Raw genomic sequence first — 15,484 nt, 5'->3', positions numbered from 1 at the left:
CAGGCAGAGAGTAGGCAGCTGTCAGACCTATAATGGATCCAAGAGGGCGAATTTAATGCAATGCTTGGATCTAGTTCTGCACGCACAAAAGTGCACTGAGATTTATGGTCTCTCCTTCACAGGATGGGTCTGAATTTCAGTACCCTCTTAGAAGAAGAGGAAGTTGAAACTGTAGTTGAATCTATGATTGTTCCAAAGAAGAGATTAATAAACCCAATACTTAGAGGTGGAAACAGCTATAGAGTGAAAACCCCATCAGTCTGCTGGAATTTGGCACAGATAAACCACTTGAGGACTGAAAGCTAAGTATCTGTCAGAGCCTTTAGAGAAGGACATCAATTGCTCCTACAGTTGAAGGCAGCCCTAAATATTTCAGAGAAGGCCTCCAGAGGAAGAGGAGGTGTGCGCTGTAGAAGTCAATTGGAGAACTAGCAAAGTAGGCTCAGGGTGGAGCAGGAAAAAGGGGAGACTAGCCATAGGCCTTGAAGGTCATATGGTGACCCCCAACTTTCCTACTTCTCCCTCAAGAAAAGGAGTAAGTGGGGGAGAGGAAAGAGGAGTCAGAGGGTAAAACACTGAAGTAAATCTCTTACCTTCTCATCCTCTAGCCTCTTGTCCTTATCTGGATATAGCAAGACAGCTTGAAAAGCAGTGAGGCTGCTCAGCTGAGAAGCATTCCTGGCTGGCAAACAGCCTCTTAGTCAAACTGCTGGTTGCTGCTTCGTTGGCAGTTTGAGGCACACTGCCCTGCAAAACAACCTTGAAAAGCCAAGGAAACCTTGAAAGCTAGGTATAGTTGTTACTCTTCTTCACTGTGGAAAATGTATGCCAGAGCTTTTCTTTGGCTGAGGACAAAGTAGTGACCTGGCACAAGGTACCTGCTTCATCCCCTCCTGGCATGCAAGCGAAAGAGGCTGTAGGCATTGGAAGGTGGAAGAGAAGAAAAAGGCACTTGGTTCCTAAATAGACTTTTGAATGTCTGGTGGGACAAAGGCTGAGGGAACCACACATATTTGGCACAGACGAGCTAGAGGCTTTCACAGGCACAGTGAGAAGATGTTAGGAGGAAATGCATCTCTCAGATGATGGGTAGCAACTAGTAAGAATTTGCAACAACATTCTCATATCCAAGGATAAGTGCCTTTAAAAAGATACCCAACAGATTTTTAAGAATAAATGTAGATGGAAAAATGGTGTTGCCTCCAGCCAACTTAAAATTACAAAATGCTAGTGACTCATATTTCATGATTTATGGACCACCCGCTTCTACTCTTATTGTTGAAATTATTCATTACAACAAAGCTCCAGCTAGATCAGCCTACAGGATTTACTCAATAATTTTGAGAAATGAGGTTTGGGTGTCTACAGGAATTGTAGTAGAAGTCTCCTTTTCCTGTTTAAAGAGAATATTTACAGCTTTCAATGCTATGTCAATTTAAGTGTTATAATGTTTCACAATCATGTATTTAAACACAGAAATCTGTTTATTTACCCAAACAAAACAGAGGAAATGATTCCAGCCCTCAGGTTTTGAATTCTCGTTTAAATATGTGAACATCGGTCCACAACTTAGAGATGTTTGTGTATCTATGTACCTCCAAAATACTCATATTTCATAGGCTTTTTCACATTAATATTCACCAACAGTATCACAAAAGTTCTTTTTCTTTTACATAACTGTAAGCAACAGTAATTCTAGAAACACTAGAGAAAAAAAAGCATAGCAATGTCCACAGTTACAAGAAAAAGTGCACATTACTTGGTCACAATCACAGTCATTACTTGGAAAACTATATGTAACAAGTAGATATAAAATATCACTGATGCCTTAAACTCATTGTCAAAAACGGAATTACATAAAATTTTGTACATGAAATAAGGCAAATTTAGGAATGCACAAGAAACTTGTTATTCAACAAAAGCTAAACAACAGAACAGATAGTACAGTAAGCATAAACTAAGGTACTTTTGTCTATATACTTAAAAATAAGCCTGCCGTAGTGCACAAAGAAAACACCATTAATGTGTAATCAATATTATAAAATAAGAAATAGAGGGGTTGGGAAGAGTGGGGGAGGGGAGAGAAGAGTTTTATTATAGTTGCAGCTGCATCCATTTACAGTTTTGTACAGGTTTTAGCTAGGCCTGGGAATTATACAAACCATACCAGAAGTGTCAATGACCTTCCTCCGTAAGAATTTTTCTTTACATTAAGGAAAACAAATTAAACACACACAAGAGTGCAAATTTTCAGATTGTCACTTGCAACCTCTTAACATTCATCATCTGCATCCAATCACAACTAGAGGGACTTGTATAGGACAGCAGCAGTGATCATGGAGTTAGATGAGCTCACCGTAAGAAATCAATTTATCTTTTTTTTTTTCTCAATGATATGTCTTTTTTAAAAAACCCTCAACTCTTTAATAATTGCTAATAAAGCTGCAATATATTACAGAATGGAGTTGAGAATGGTATGAATGCAGGAAATGCATGCTTCCTTTGGAAGGTAATCCGTAGATGACAATTTACAGTCCACGGGGCAAGAATTATCCAGCATCAGGAGTTACTCATTGTAGAAAGAATATGAAGTCGGGGAGAAGGGCACAGTCAGGGGGGTTCAAGAGAGGAAGGGGGGACTTACAATAGCTCCTCAAAACATTTTTCAGGACCAGTGAAAAAGTTTACCAAAGTAAAAATGAAAAATCTTGAATGAAAACAAAAATCTTTTGTTTTGTTTTTTATAAAAATTACATTTTTTTAAAATACAAGATCCTTTTAATTGCAACTGTGCCCTGTAGCAACAGGACATTTGGCAACGCTTTGCCATATACTGCAGCTTTAAGTCCAATGAGTCAGTATCACATTCCACTAATATTGCACTTGGATCTTGAACCACTTTTTTTTTTAAAACCATCACAGCATCTTCTGTTTCCTCCACTTGTTAGAACGAGTTAATTTCTAGCCACTTTTTCGATATTTATGCTGACACACTAAAACAAAAGCAATAGGCTGGACACAGTAAAGTACCTCAGGAATACCAGAGGTCGAAGTTCACTTGAAGCACCTTAACACATCACTTTATGGATCAAGAACAGTGTGGCATTATGATAATTAACTCTCCTAAAAGACTGTGCAGTAACTGAAGTGTGTGCTCTGGGAAATCAAAATGTCATTAGTGGAAACTCTCAGATAAGACCAGGCCAGTGTGAAGGTCACATGACTCAGTTCTGCTGCAAAATAAGGTTTTCCAGTTCATCTGCAGAACGCAATAAAAATGCGGCTGATTCTCGATACCCTGCCACAAGCTGCCTCACTGCATTTATTTCAGTTGGACTCAGCTGGGGTCTAGAGCTTGAACTACTGGAGGATCCAGAGCTGGTTGCTAACTGCCTCTTCATACTGAGATCTGTTGGACCTGCAGATAACAAAGGAAAAGAAAAGAAGCTTCAGATCCGCTGCCAGAGATGTTTCACACGTTTGTAGCTACAAATGCAGAGTAGCAAAATCTGCTCTCAGCTGCGTGCCAGTGAGAAGTAGCAGAAACAAGCCATAACTGTTCAGTTACCAGTTGCCTTGACAGGAACCACAGCGATTTGTACTTATATATGACAGGCACCCTTTAAGTTGTACTCATGAAACACGAGGGGCAAGGCCACTGCCAGCAGAAAATTAGCTTCTGGGGAGCATCCCAACAGTGTAAGCCACTTGCACCCCAACACTGCCCTGGGATCTGGTGCTGGAGAGCAGGCAGGAGGTTCATCTCCTGTGCCGCCCCCAGTTCCAGCTGCCATCGCAGCCTTCATGGCAATCTGCACGCTTGCAGTTTTTATCACAGAATATCAAACTTATGTTCTCTAGCTATCCATTTTCGCATTTTCTGCTTTAATCAGCATGCGGCCAGATTGTGAATCCCTTACAGACGTAGATAAATGGTCATTCACTTGACTAGCCCTGACACCATGTGATCACTTACATAAACAGCCCATCATGAATGAGATTAGGCTGGTGACAATCTGGCTGCTACACTGAGGAGTACGCTATCATCTGTGGGGGCTGCGTACAGCTGGCAATATATTGCAAGGATCTCGTAAGGCCTGAACGCTGACAAGAGAATCTGCAGCAATCACCATGTTGCATTGGCAGCTTATACCAATACGGTTAGCACTTTTCATCAAAGAATATTCTCGAGACCCTGTGTGCTGCGTGCAGAAGGCAGCGCTCCAGAGGGCAGCCTGCAGGTTACTGCGATTGGCAAAACCATCTGCCATGATGAAGTTCACCTTTATGTGGAATTTCCCTGGTTGTTTGACCATGGCTATTAATGAGCTAAGGTGTATTGTGCTTTGATGAGATGTTTGCGTTTTCCACTTAACACAATACTTTTTTTTTTTCCTCCTGAAGTGTAAATCGGGACAGGAAGATTTGGACTGAGGAGTTTTTTAATATAGCAGGATACAGACGGCCAGCATACCTATCAAGCAGTTTATTACGTGCCAATCTGGAAAAACATTGCTCATTCATTTTGATGGTGTAGCAAATCTAAACTTCTGGCAGGCAGAAGATCTGACTAGCCTGATCTTAATCTTAATACTCTCCTGGAAATTGGGATCAAGTTATCCAAAGCAATTTAACCTGCTTTTCTGTGAGAAAAATGTCACTGTTCAGTTTCATCTGGACAACGTACGTCAGTGCCAAGGTTTTCTCAGCATTGGCTTGTTGGATGGACCTTGCTTCCTAAAATGACTGGAACAATTTTAAAATATAGCATATTCAGCTGCAGAATACAAAACACACCAATTAATACTTTAGAGGTTCCCATAAATAATCCCACCAGAATCACAAGATTCAAAACCAGGTTCACTATCTTAAGCACTAAGGGAAAGAGATGTACTGAATTCCAGAAGCTGAAGGTCTGGCCATAAACCTTACTTATTTTTCTTTCTCTTATGTTGATGCAGAGATACGGCGGAGACCACAAAGAACGTGGAGATTGCCATGTCCCCACTCTCACTGAAATTAATGAAAATCTCCTCCTGAGTGAATGAAAGCAGAGCTGGGACTATGAAAAGAACCTACTCAAACAGAAAGGATCCTATTAGATCTTATTTCCTACTATGCAACTAGCATGAACAGCACTTAGCCTCACAACTGTATTATCCAGTTTTACACCGGCATAAACGGACTGACTTTTAAAGGACTTCCAGTGTACAAAGGATAAATAAAAGGACAATTAGCTCAGTGAATTTGTTTCAGCGTGACCGCACGCTGCAGGGAAACGATCACAGTGTGAGGAAGCTCAGAGGATATTTCTAAGTAAAATCTTAACCCTGAACAGAGAAGAAGGGTATACAAATCATAAAGCCAGCTGGACTGAATGGTTGTAAGAAGCTGTTAAAGACTTCTATATTTATTGAGGCGGTGGTGAAAAAGCTACCACTGACATATTGAGGGCATTGTGCTCCATATGAACCTACTTTAACTTTTATGTTCTTTCCTTGACTCTTATTCATGTCACAGCCAAAACCACACACGCAATATATGGCAGAACAGAGCTTCTGCGGCAGAGCACATCTCTTTCTGAAGTGAAACTGAAAGGCTTTTCTCATTGGTAATTGCAAGTTTTAAGTGATGGAATAGGATATTAGGTTTATTTCACTCATAAGTAGAAAATACATAGAAATGTGCTTGCTTACATCTCTGAGGTTTTTCTTACAAAAATTGATGACACAAAGTAAAAGCAGTGCTCTGAAAGGAAAACTAGAAGACCAGATGTCCCGTATGCATAGATCACTGTAACTCCTCACAAGTGTTAGGGTCACAGTGATTTACACAAACTGAAGATCTGGCCCTGTATTCCTAGATGTCTGGATTAACTGCCATGAGGAAAGTTTTTTAACTCTTCAGAAAATATATATATTTGAATCCATGAAGGTACTGGAAATAAAGTTTTGTGCAAGTGCAAATCTGCAGTCTGCATAGACAAGGAGCCATCAGGAGCCACAACTCCTCTTAGTCTGGGAGACTTCCGTTGTATACAGAGGAAATAAGAAATCTTGGATTTTAACTTACCCCAGCTACTTCAAACTACTTGATTTTTTTTTTTTTAATTTCTATATACTAGGAAAATAGGGCTTGACTTCACTCCCCAACTCCTGCCTTGTACTTAACAAGTCACAGTGCTGTCCTCCTTCCCCTCAAAGAAAAGCCCCCTGTGCAAAATGCCCTCCCCCCTACCCCCCAAAAAAACGTGTTCATGGCTATGGTTTCAGGACAGTGAGTACACCTGTGCCCTTTCAGCAAGGGAAGCTGCATGTGCTGGCTGAGCGCTGAACAGAAAGAGAACAAGTTGTGTTTGATGTGGGGATAAGGATTTTAGTTCTTCTTTTAATTATGTGACCCCTACACCTCCCCTCTAAAGCTTGCCTGTGACAGCCCAAGCTTTATATCTGGGAGAATACCTCACTCAGAGACTGGTCCCAGGAGGTATTATACTGGTCTCAGCTTTTAGCAGCTAACACTGGCAGTATTACTGATTCTTAAAGGTTGTCCAGGCTGCTGTATGCTAAAAATGCTATAACTTATCTGTAGCTTCATTAGTCATACCTAGTCGTTCAGAAAATAAGGAATAAATGCATCTTATTCTTATAGTGTAAATTTTTCCTGTGTAATTTTACCTAAATCAGCTATTGAAACACAGGAACCTACATTTTACTTATCGATACCCACCACATTTCTTTACCCAGACAAATAAATCACAGATATTCTGAAGGCTTAAAATAGCTGGTTAAGGTAGACACTTCATGTATCTCTATCTCCAGAAGCCGACACTACAGATGACTAAATCTAAAGAAAGCTGAACAGCTTCACCACCATTTCTTTTAATAACTATCCTTACTTTAAATAGAACTATTTCCTTAGTGTACTTAATGTTATTTATTAAGCTGCCAGGCTTCACAGGAACAAGTGTATCCTTATACAGAGAGAAAGCTGAATATTTTTGCAATGAATTTTGCAGTGTCAGGTTCCTCCAAGGTGATACTGCACATTTTAACATACTGCTTCCTATCCTGGAGAACTTCAGGACAATTAAAAAACTTGATGGCAAACATTATCACGTTCCACAATGTCTGCATGTGTAAGCAGAGATTAAGCATATATCAGAGAGATGAAGACAGGACAGTTATTTTTATTCATTTATTTTGCTTAGTGCATACTATTATAACTCACAATTGTCACCTCCCATGTTTTGATAACAGCACGACATCTCTTAAGTAGTGGGTTAAACAAATTGCCGAGGCAGATCCTTTCTTTTATACTCTTTCAGAAGAGTATTGTTCCTCTGCCTCTTGCCAAGGCCATCTGACTGACACTTTAACACAGGAATATTTTCGATTTACCACCTCAGTCCAGTTACCTAGACCCAATATCCCCTGTGAGGTGAAATTTTTCTTCTTGGAACCACATCAAACTGAACATGAGAGCTCTGAAAATACACCCTTCATGTGCTAGACAATCATTTATCAAATTAGTTGCTAGGAATATCTGCCATTAAATACACTGTGGGACAAATGGCTTTCCTGTAAATTACAGGACTTAAATGGAACTAGTTATTGGCTCATGCGCTACTCATTAGCAACATGATCTATATCAAATTCCAAAATATGGGTCAGATGTAGATGTGCTGTTACTGATTGCTTAGACACTATCAACTGTCTCAGCAGAAATCCCTTAAGAATTGTATGCTGTCACTGGGTAGCTACCAATCTTATAATTAACAACTACTGAAAGAATAATAAATGTGTCAATGACTCTCAAAATCGTTATCACTATGGCAGATAATAATTTAGAATAATAAAAATAATTCTTGAAAGCTATATGTGCTTAAGCATCTATGCTTCTGCATTAGAAGTTAAGCAATCTTTTTCATCAGTGAAGATGTAAAAACCAGTGGCAGTTAGTTACAGAAAAATACATTTGCCCATGCTTTGAAATCTCTCTTGTGTATCTCTTCTATTCCTCCTATTCTCCTCTCCCCATTTTTTCCCCATGAGTGGCTTAAGAAGTATGTATTAGATACCCATATACTCCAATAGAGCTAAATAGAAACAACTACCAAAGTATGCTACTTTTTCCAAATCAGATATATTTATTATTGCAAGAAGGTTTTATTGTGATATTATGCATCTGTCAATGTTTCTTTTCCTCCTGCCTTCAAATAGAGAGCAGATGCACCTAAAACTATTGTTTCAAGCGCTGGGAGATCTCAGATCAAGAGAACAGGGACTAATGAATTGGACCTTTTAAGCTTCTTTCTCCCTTCTACAGCTTTCCCTCTGGAAAACATACCTTCAGCTAGTTGAGACAGCAGAAGAAGCTGCCGTGTTGCCTGAGGAAAGAGATGTGAAAACAGAAATGCCTATAACCACAGAACACCATGTATTTTCAACAATCAGCAAACACACTGGTTTGTGATTAAATGATTATGTGAGGTCCTCCAGTAATGTCTCCTCTCCACCATAGGAGATTAATCATGTGGCACACCCCTGTCTTGCCTTAATGGCTGTCCCCTGAGATTTGTGCAAAGGTAGAAAAGTAGGATACTGTCCAATATATCCACAGATATTCCCTCTCCGTTCCTATGGTGGGGCAGACTAATACTTGCATATGCCATGTATCTGATAATTTGAAGAGGAGGAGGAAGGGAGAAGAGAAATGTGGGGATGACCTTAATATAGAATTTAGCCAGCACTTCCCACAGAGAAATTCCCACTGCCACCATGACATAGGTCAAACCATTTAACTTCTCCCAACCTCACATTTTGCCTTTTTAAAACGGGACTAAACACGCCCTCCCAGGTTCCTAACACTATTACTCTTGTTCTCTGTCTCTTCATGCCCCAGACTCCAGTGGTGTCAGAGACAAGCTGTTTTGTCTTTCCTCTCTCTCTACTTTGATGTCATCAGGGTAGCACCGAGAACACAGAAGACAGCACAAGAATAGAGGTATAAAGAAGAGCTAGAGAGAGCAACCACAGCAAAAATCCCATTCAACCCCTACATCATGGCCCGCCATGCTGTGGGCAACCCAGACAGCACTTGAAGAATTAGCTACATACTGGATATTCTCAGCTGGACTTTTTCTTTTTCCTAGTTTATTGCCAGTGATGCTACTGATCATGCAAATGCCAAGATTTTACATAAGGTTACAACTTCACTGAATTTGAGGGTGCAGAAATGAGACACCCTCCCTACCATCACATGCAAAAGTGGACAAGAGTCCTCGACCCTCCTCTCCCTGCCCCAGGGCAGCATGGCTGTGCTGATTTCTGGGGCTCAGCAGCATCAGCTCTGGGAGCTTCCCCCAGCTACCCTGTCATCTTCAGCAGGGCTGCACTACCTGAAGGACCAGGAGGCAGAAGGACTAGGAAGGCTGATCTGCATGTGGCTAAGAGGCCTGGCTAAAGTGGGGAATGGCTGGGAGAGTGCAGCCCTTCTGGGCCTCTGGAAGGGAGCAGCAGGGAGAGGTGAGCGGTGCGGTGGGAGTCTGGCAGCTACCAGCTGGACCATGGGACCATTGGTCATGGTCTGTAGGCCTGCCTGTGGAAGAGGAGGCTGAAAGAGAAGCCTGCCTAGGCTCACGATTTGCTTGTGGTGTGAACATATTCAAGTTCGGCAGGAGGACTCACCTGAGCTGGAAGGGGACTGGACGTTTGTGGTGCCTGGGATACAGTGCTGAGTTGCGGCTGTGGTGGAGGTAGGCTGCACATCTGTGTAGAGAAACAGAGACACAACAGCTGCTTTGTCTTATGATGACATGAGGGCATGTCCTGCATAGCCAGCCTGCCATCGAGTCTGAAACACCCTCTTCTTACACACACAAAGGGAAATTACTGACTTTTCTGCCTAGAAAACCCGGCAAGGATGCAGAAGAAACAGCCCCAAATCACCTGCAGGAAACCCAGCAATGGCAGCAGAAAGACTCTCCACACCTCTTAGGGAAAATGGACTTCAGGAAACAAAGTGGCTGTGGAGAACAAGTCTCTGAAAAGCCCACCCTGGCTTCAGAGAGTACTGGCAGCTGAGAGAGGGTGGACAGCGACCCACTGGACAGAAACACATGGGGAGACAGGGTGATCTCACTCTGTCAGGAGAGGCTTAGGCAGCATGCAGGGATTTCAACAGCTTCTAGCAGCAAGAGATTTTGCTCCCAACAGAGCAGCCTGTCTCCTGTCCTCACCCTCCTGCCCTCAGGTTGGGCATACCTCCAAGCCCAGTCCAGGTGTGATGGAGCAAGGCCAGCTGAAGCCTTTGTGGCTGGCTAGGAGCTGGCAGTCAAACTTTGTTTACACCCACTGGGCTACCACACCTTGGAGATTCTCCGTTCAGTTCTGTAACAGGAACTGCACTAGCCTTAAAAACGAGAGCTGTGGAAATCCACCCTTCTCAAAGAGCAGCTCTCCTTTAACATCTACAAGAATCAAGGACAGTGTGCCCAAAGGCTTCTTCCCAGCCCACGTACAGGCTGACAGAAACTCTGTCAACCCACAGATTGCTTGGTAATGGGGTGAAGCTTTCCAGCTGAGCTGGCTTGGCCTAAAGGGTTTAAAAGGAGGGCAAAACGAGACCTTGGTGCTGTAAGCCCAAGCCTTTTCCTGCTGTGCTTTTTTCCTGCCCACAGTAAAGGAGGGGTCACTGTACAAGCTGTTGTGTTCTGCTTGCTCATATTGAGCAGTTGCATGAAGGCTTGCCCCATACAGTTGTGTAAGGAGCTAATTATGGTTCTGTAATTAGCCATGTGGAAGGACAGGCTGAGGAGGGAAGCACTGCAACAGGAGGCACAGAGAGGTCCCTGAGCCAGGGCCACCAAACAGTTGGTCGAGCAGATAGCTAAGTCTGTAAGATGGGATCAGAGTAGGGGTGAACTTTATAGGAGAGGAAATAACTAAATTAAATGAGTCACAGCATACAAAATAGACACATCAGTTGGACTACTAGATAGGAGAGCTAATTGGACATAGTAATTATATTACTGGGGGGAAGGTCCAGATATAGGTATTCAAGCAGTGAGTTTTAGGTAGCTTTTGCAACTTCTCTTTTTTTCTGTTTTAGCAGATACACAAAAATATTTGTTTATAAACACATCCTGACTGAGGTGTATATTTATTTTTACACTAGGACAACATTTGTAAATGTGACAACAACATTTGATGGGTTACTAAATTGAAAAGGAAATGCATTCTTAAATTACTTAGGTCCTGAAAACAATTCACAACCAAGTATCTTGCTCTCCAGAGAGGGAACTCATTAACCATCATAACAGCCTTGCATATGTTTGGAACAAGAGTCCTTGAAACAGAATAATGACTGCAAACAACTGCCCTGTGAGGTCTGTCAGGAGGGCAACAGTTACCCCTCTCAACTGCAACTCCATCCACTGCTCTTAGTCCACAAATGAAAAAGCAAGTATCCATGGACATATCAGAGAGGACTGACAGATTCCAAAGAACTGGCCTCCAAGTCCTCCCATTTCTCCTGTAAAGAAACCAGCTAATGGAGCCAGAGCACTTTACCCTCAATAGCCAAGTGATAATTAGGTTGGCTAATGATTGCTTCATTGCAATGAAGCTAAGAAATTGATGGAGTTGCCTTTCAACAAGTTTCCTAATGATCTTCCTGAAGTGGCAGTTGGGTCACAAATCAGCAGCCAGGTAGACAGTTAGCATCAACAACTGGTTTCCAAGTACTGGCACACAGACTTTAGGTTCATAAAACTTAGATGCTTTGGATCCTGTAGGAGCCCTGTGGAGAAGACAGACACCTTTGCACAACACTCCAACCATGCATAACCACCTGGGAGAGGTGCAATGGTTTACTAGTCTTCCAAAGTAAGAGGACATATGGACAAAATTTCCCAGTGAAAGTAGGGAAAGGCAGGAAAGAAGAAATGTTTGAGCACATGTCAGTATGCAAACCGTAAGCATCCACTGGTCCCTTCATGCCAGCAATGCTACACAGAGAAATGCAGTGCGCTGCAGAGCTCCCTGGCTGCGTTAGCTGTGCAGCATCGGGCAGTTCCCAAATAACCACTGTGTGGCCTGCAAAACCCATCTTGATCTTCAATTGTGAAAAAACACTGGAGTCCTCTACATTAAAGGTACACAGAAAATGTTGCTTCTAATCAGAAAGCAACACTAGTTTATGATGTTGAATTTGTACCTCATTTTTTAAAATTGCATGCTAAAGTGACATAGAATACTTTTGCCTAAATCCCACAATTCACTGAAAAATGGGAGTTATGAAAATGTATCCTATTACAAGAGGTTTGAAGGGAAGAACAAGTACACGAAACAGTTGTGATTCCTCACAGTTTAAGGTTATGTAAAACAGGACAACTCTGAGAGCTTCTGCTGACAAATAACACATGGGGAGTTTAATCCTACTCTTAGTTGGGTGAAAGAGCAAATGCCAACTTTTTTCACTGGGAACTGGCTCCGATCTTCTCTGGCCACAATGTAAAAGACAATTTTAAAGTTCTTGTGCATTTTCCCAAGAAACCAGATTTCCACGGCCTGTCTTACTCTTATGAAAATATTTGATCAGAGATCATATTCAGTACCTCAGATGTGTTTTTCATGCATATGGAAACAATTGTAATCATTCACTCTCTTGAAGTCAAAGATTTTTTGACAACTAAAATATTATCTTTTTAAAGCCTTTTGAAAACTTAATGCAAATCATTCACAGACCTTTGAGGATTTTGGGGGTGGGAGGTGAGGAAGCAGACATGACTGAAGGTCACCAGGACACCACATACCAGTAACTCCTTGCAGGCTGCAGCCCTGATAGTGTTTTGAAAACTGCTTAGCATTTTGAATATAGAGGCTGTAGCTGAACAATTGCCATCCTGCCTAAGTCAGCCCATGTACCTGAAGCAGCACTCTCCTCAGCCAGAGAGGGATCAGCCAGGACAAAAACCCAGGGATTTCTCTGTCCTCTCAGACATTTTTTAAATACCACTCTTGGAGGCAAGAGACTCTCAGTCTTCCAGAGTAAACACTTTTCTCTGACAGACAGACAATACCCTTGTTACCAGCATGGGCAAACCGTTTCCTTTGCTATGAATTTGTAGTAAGCCAATGTGGGGGACTGTTTAAAACAAATACTACAATTAACTTACATTTGTTTGTTACAGATGCTTGCTAATGCAAGAAGAAAGGAATGCTGTCTAAACAAATGACACCACTGTTTTTTTTCAGAGGGGCATACAACCTTATGGTGACATGTAATTACCTGCATCATTTTTAGTTTAGAGGACAGATGTGCTGATTTCTCATTTAACACTCGTTACACCAGATCCTTATCTGCAGTAAATTAAAGTAGCTAGAGACACCATTTGAGAAATCTAGGTCAATTCATTTCTGTTATAAAATATAGAGTTCAGTGTTTTCAAACTTCAGCCACAAAAATACTAAAGGCCTCATTTTGTGACCAGTACAGGAGAGGACAATGACAGGGCAGGTCCTCATAAAGTCATGCAAATCAACTGAAGGTCTAACCCAGCATTTTTTTTTTACACAGCTTTGTTAGAGACTTCAGGTTCAGTCTCGCCCTATTGTGAATTATCCCCTTGAAACTGAAAGGAGACCAGTGTGCAGTGAGCAAGTATTTTGCTCAGTGGTAGCTGTTTGTGGGATTGTGTTCCTGCTCATTATCTGATAATAGCCTATGGATATTGAACCCCTTGGACTAGCTTTCTGTACCACAGGGGGAAATGTACACATGAGCACATATATACACAGGCACATTTTGTAAGGAAACTCACCGCTGCTAGAAGCATCGTTGAGATTTAGCAGTCCACCTCCGAGCCCTCTGTAACTATGGTAACTGTAGGTCCCATTGCCATTGATGTACAACACCTCCTGTGTGCTGGAAACAGCTGATGTTGAGTAAGTGACCTGGGCTGGCTCCTGTTTGTACTGTTTGTCAGCTGGAGCAGCCTCATCCTGCAAAAACAAGGAAAGGTTTTGAATTATCATTACATTTTACCTTGCACGAGAAGGTCTTTTCCACTGTTAAGACTCCACGTCTATTACTTTTAGAAAAGTAAAATACATGTTAAATAAGCACAGATGCGTTTCTGACTGACCAAATATCAGCTGAAAACAAACAATGGAAATAAGCAAGAATACAGGTTTCCTACAAATCTGAGAATATTTGTTTATTTGTACTCCAGAAGCTGCCCATACGGTTTCTCAAAGGAAAAGATGCATCCTCTCACCCTGAAGAGCTCACAGTTGCCTGCAAAACCCAACTCTGACCAGAAATGGCATGGGAAAGGATAGAAAAAAGCCATTACTTTCTGAGTACAGGAATGACTCTTCTGAGCCAGAGAATCATATCTTTCTTGGTAAGAAAAAACAATACAGAATGCATCAACTACTTCTTTTGATGTATCAGCCTCAGAAATGACAGAAAGAATAGAAGAACAGAATAAAACAAGATTTATTGTGTTTGCAAAGGGCTGAGTGAGTGTCCATCCACACAAGGGCCAAGGGTAAGGGTGCCTCTACAAACGTGACTTGAAAGCATTTGTGATCTGTGTATGAGCAGCAACTGTTTGTATACCATGAGTTTGCCTCAATACTCCCTGCTTGCCTCTTAGACAATCGCATAATATTTAACAGGATTTAGCACAACAGCCCTCCAACTTTCCCCTAAAGGAGATAGTGCTTCAGGTGAAAGTGTATTTTTTCCCATCTGCACTTACCATAGGTACTTCTTAGAACACCTCACCTCCACTCATAATCACAGAATGCTCCTGTGGCAACTTAGTAATGACACAGGAGAAAAAAAGAAAAGCATTAAGAGAAGATTTAATGTATTTTAGTGGTTGGAAACAAGGAAAACTATCAGTGTGTGACTGCTCAGTCCACCATGGGGACCTGAGTGCCAGTATCTCTGATTTAGTCTGCAAATGTATTTGAACTTTTTCTTTGTTTCTTTTATCTTGTAGACTCTTTTTTATGGGCCTGACTTTACACTTTTATCTGATGAAAATATATTTCAGTTATTTCAAATAAAACGGATTTATGGAAGATCAGTATTTAAAAAAATAGAGGTGAGAATGCAGACCTTTTCAGAGTAGTTAACTAAAAAATGATCTGTTAGAATGATCTCCCCTTTTGTAAGATTTTGTCCATTTTATGCCTCCCTCTTCTGCACAACCCTTTTATGGTTACTAAATATCCCAAACTTATTAAGAATGCTATGAAATATCTCAATCCTTTTTACAGTGTTTACTTAAAAATAAGAATGTATATACCAGCACTGAGAGATTAAACAGTTCAAACAGCATCCAGTCTCTGTGTTGAAGCAAAAAGGGCTCTGAAGCAGCATTAGGAACAATCGTCGGTTCCACCTCTCAAATAAGACACTACCAACTTTTCTGAGATGAAGATATCCCTGTCTTGTAGATATTTAT

General features: G+C 41.3%; 1 protein-coding gene across 2 annotated transcripts in view; it reads right to left on the bottom strand.

Moving 5' to 3' along the window:
* Positions 1–1,488: 1,488 nt before the first annotated feature.
* The window catches only part of NOL4 (nucleolar protein 4), a 198,429-nt gene continuing 184,433 nt past the window's right edge, over positions 1,489–15,484 (bottom strand). For both annotated transcript variants that reach the window (XM_064442777.1, XM_064442778.1), the window contains 3 exons: positions 13,826–14,006; positions 9,690–9,770; positions 1,489–3,418 (listed from right to left, as the gene is read on the bottom strand). In XM_064442777.1, the coding sequence (XP_064298847.1) occupies positions 3,225–3,418; positions 9,690–9,770; positions 13,826–14,006 (456 nt within the window). In that variant the 3' untranslated portion in view covers positions 1,489–3,224. The remainder of the gene's footprint in view (positions 3,419–9,689; positions 9,771–13,825; positions 14,007–15,484) is intronic.

Source organism: Phalacrocorax carbo, chromosome 2 (genome assembly GCF_963921805.1).
Source record: "Phalacrocorax carbo chromosome 2, bPhaCar2.1, whole genome shotgun sequence".
NCBI lineage: Eukaryota > Metazoa > Chordata > Aves > Suliformes > Phalacrocoracidae > Phalacrocorax > Phalacrocorax carbo.
This window is presented reverse-complemented; position numbering and strand designations above follow the sequence as displayed.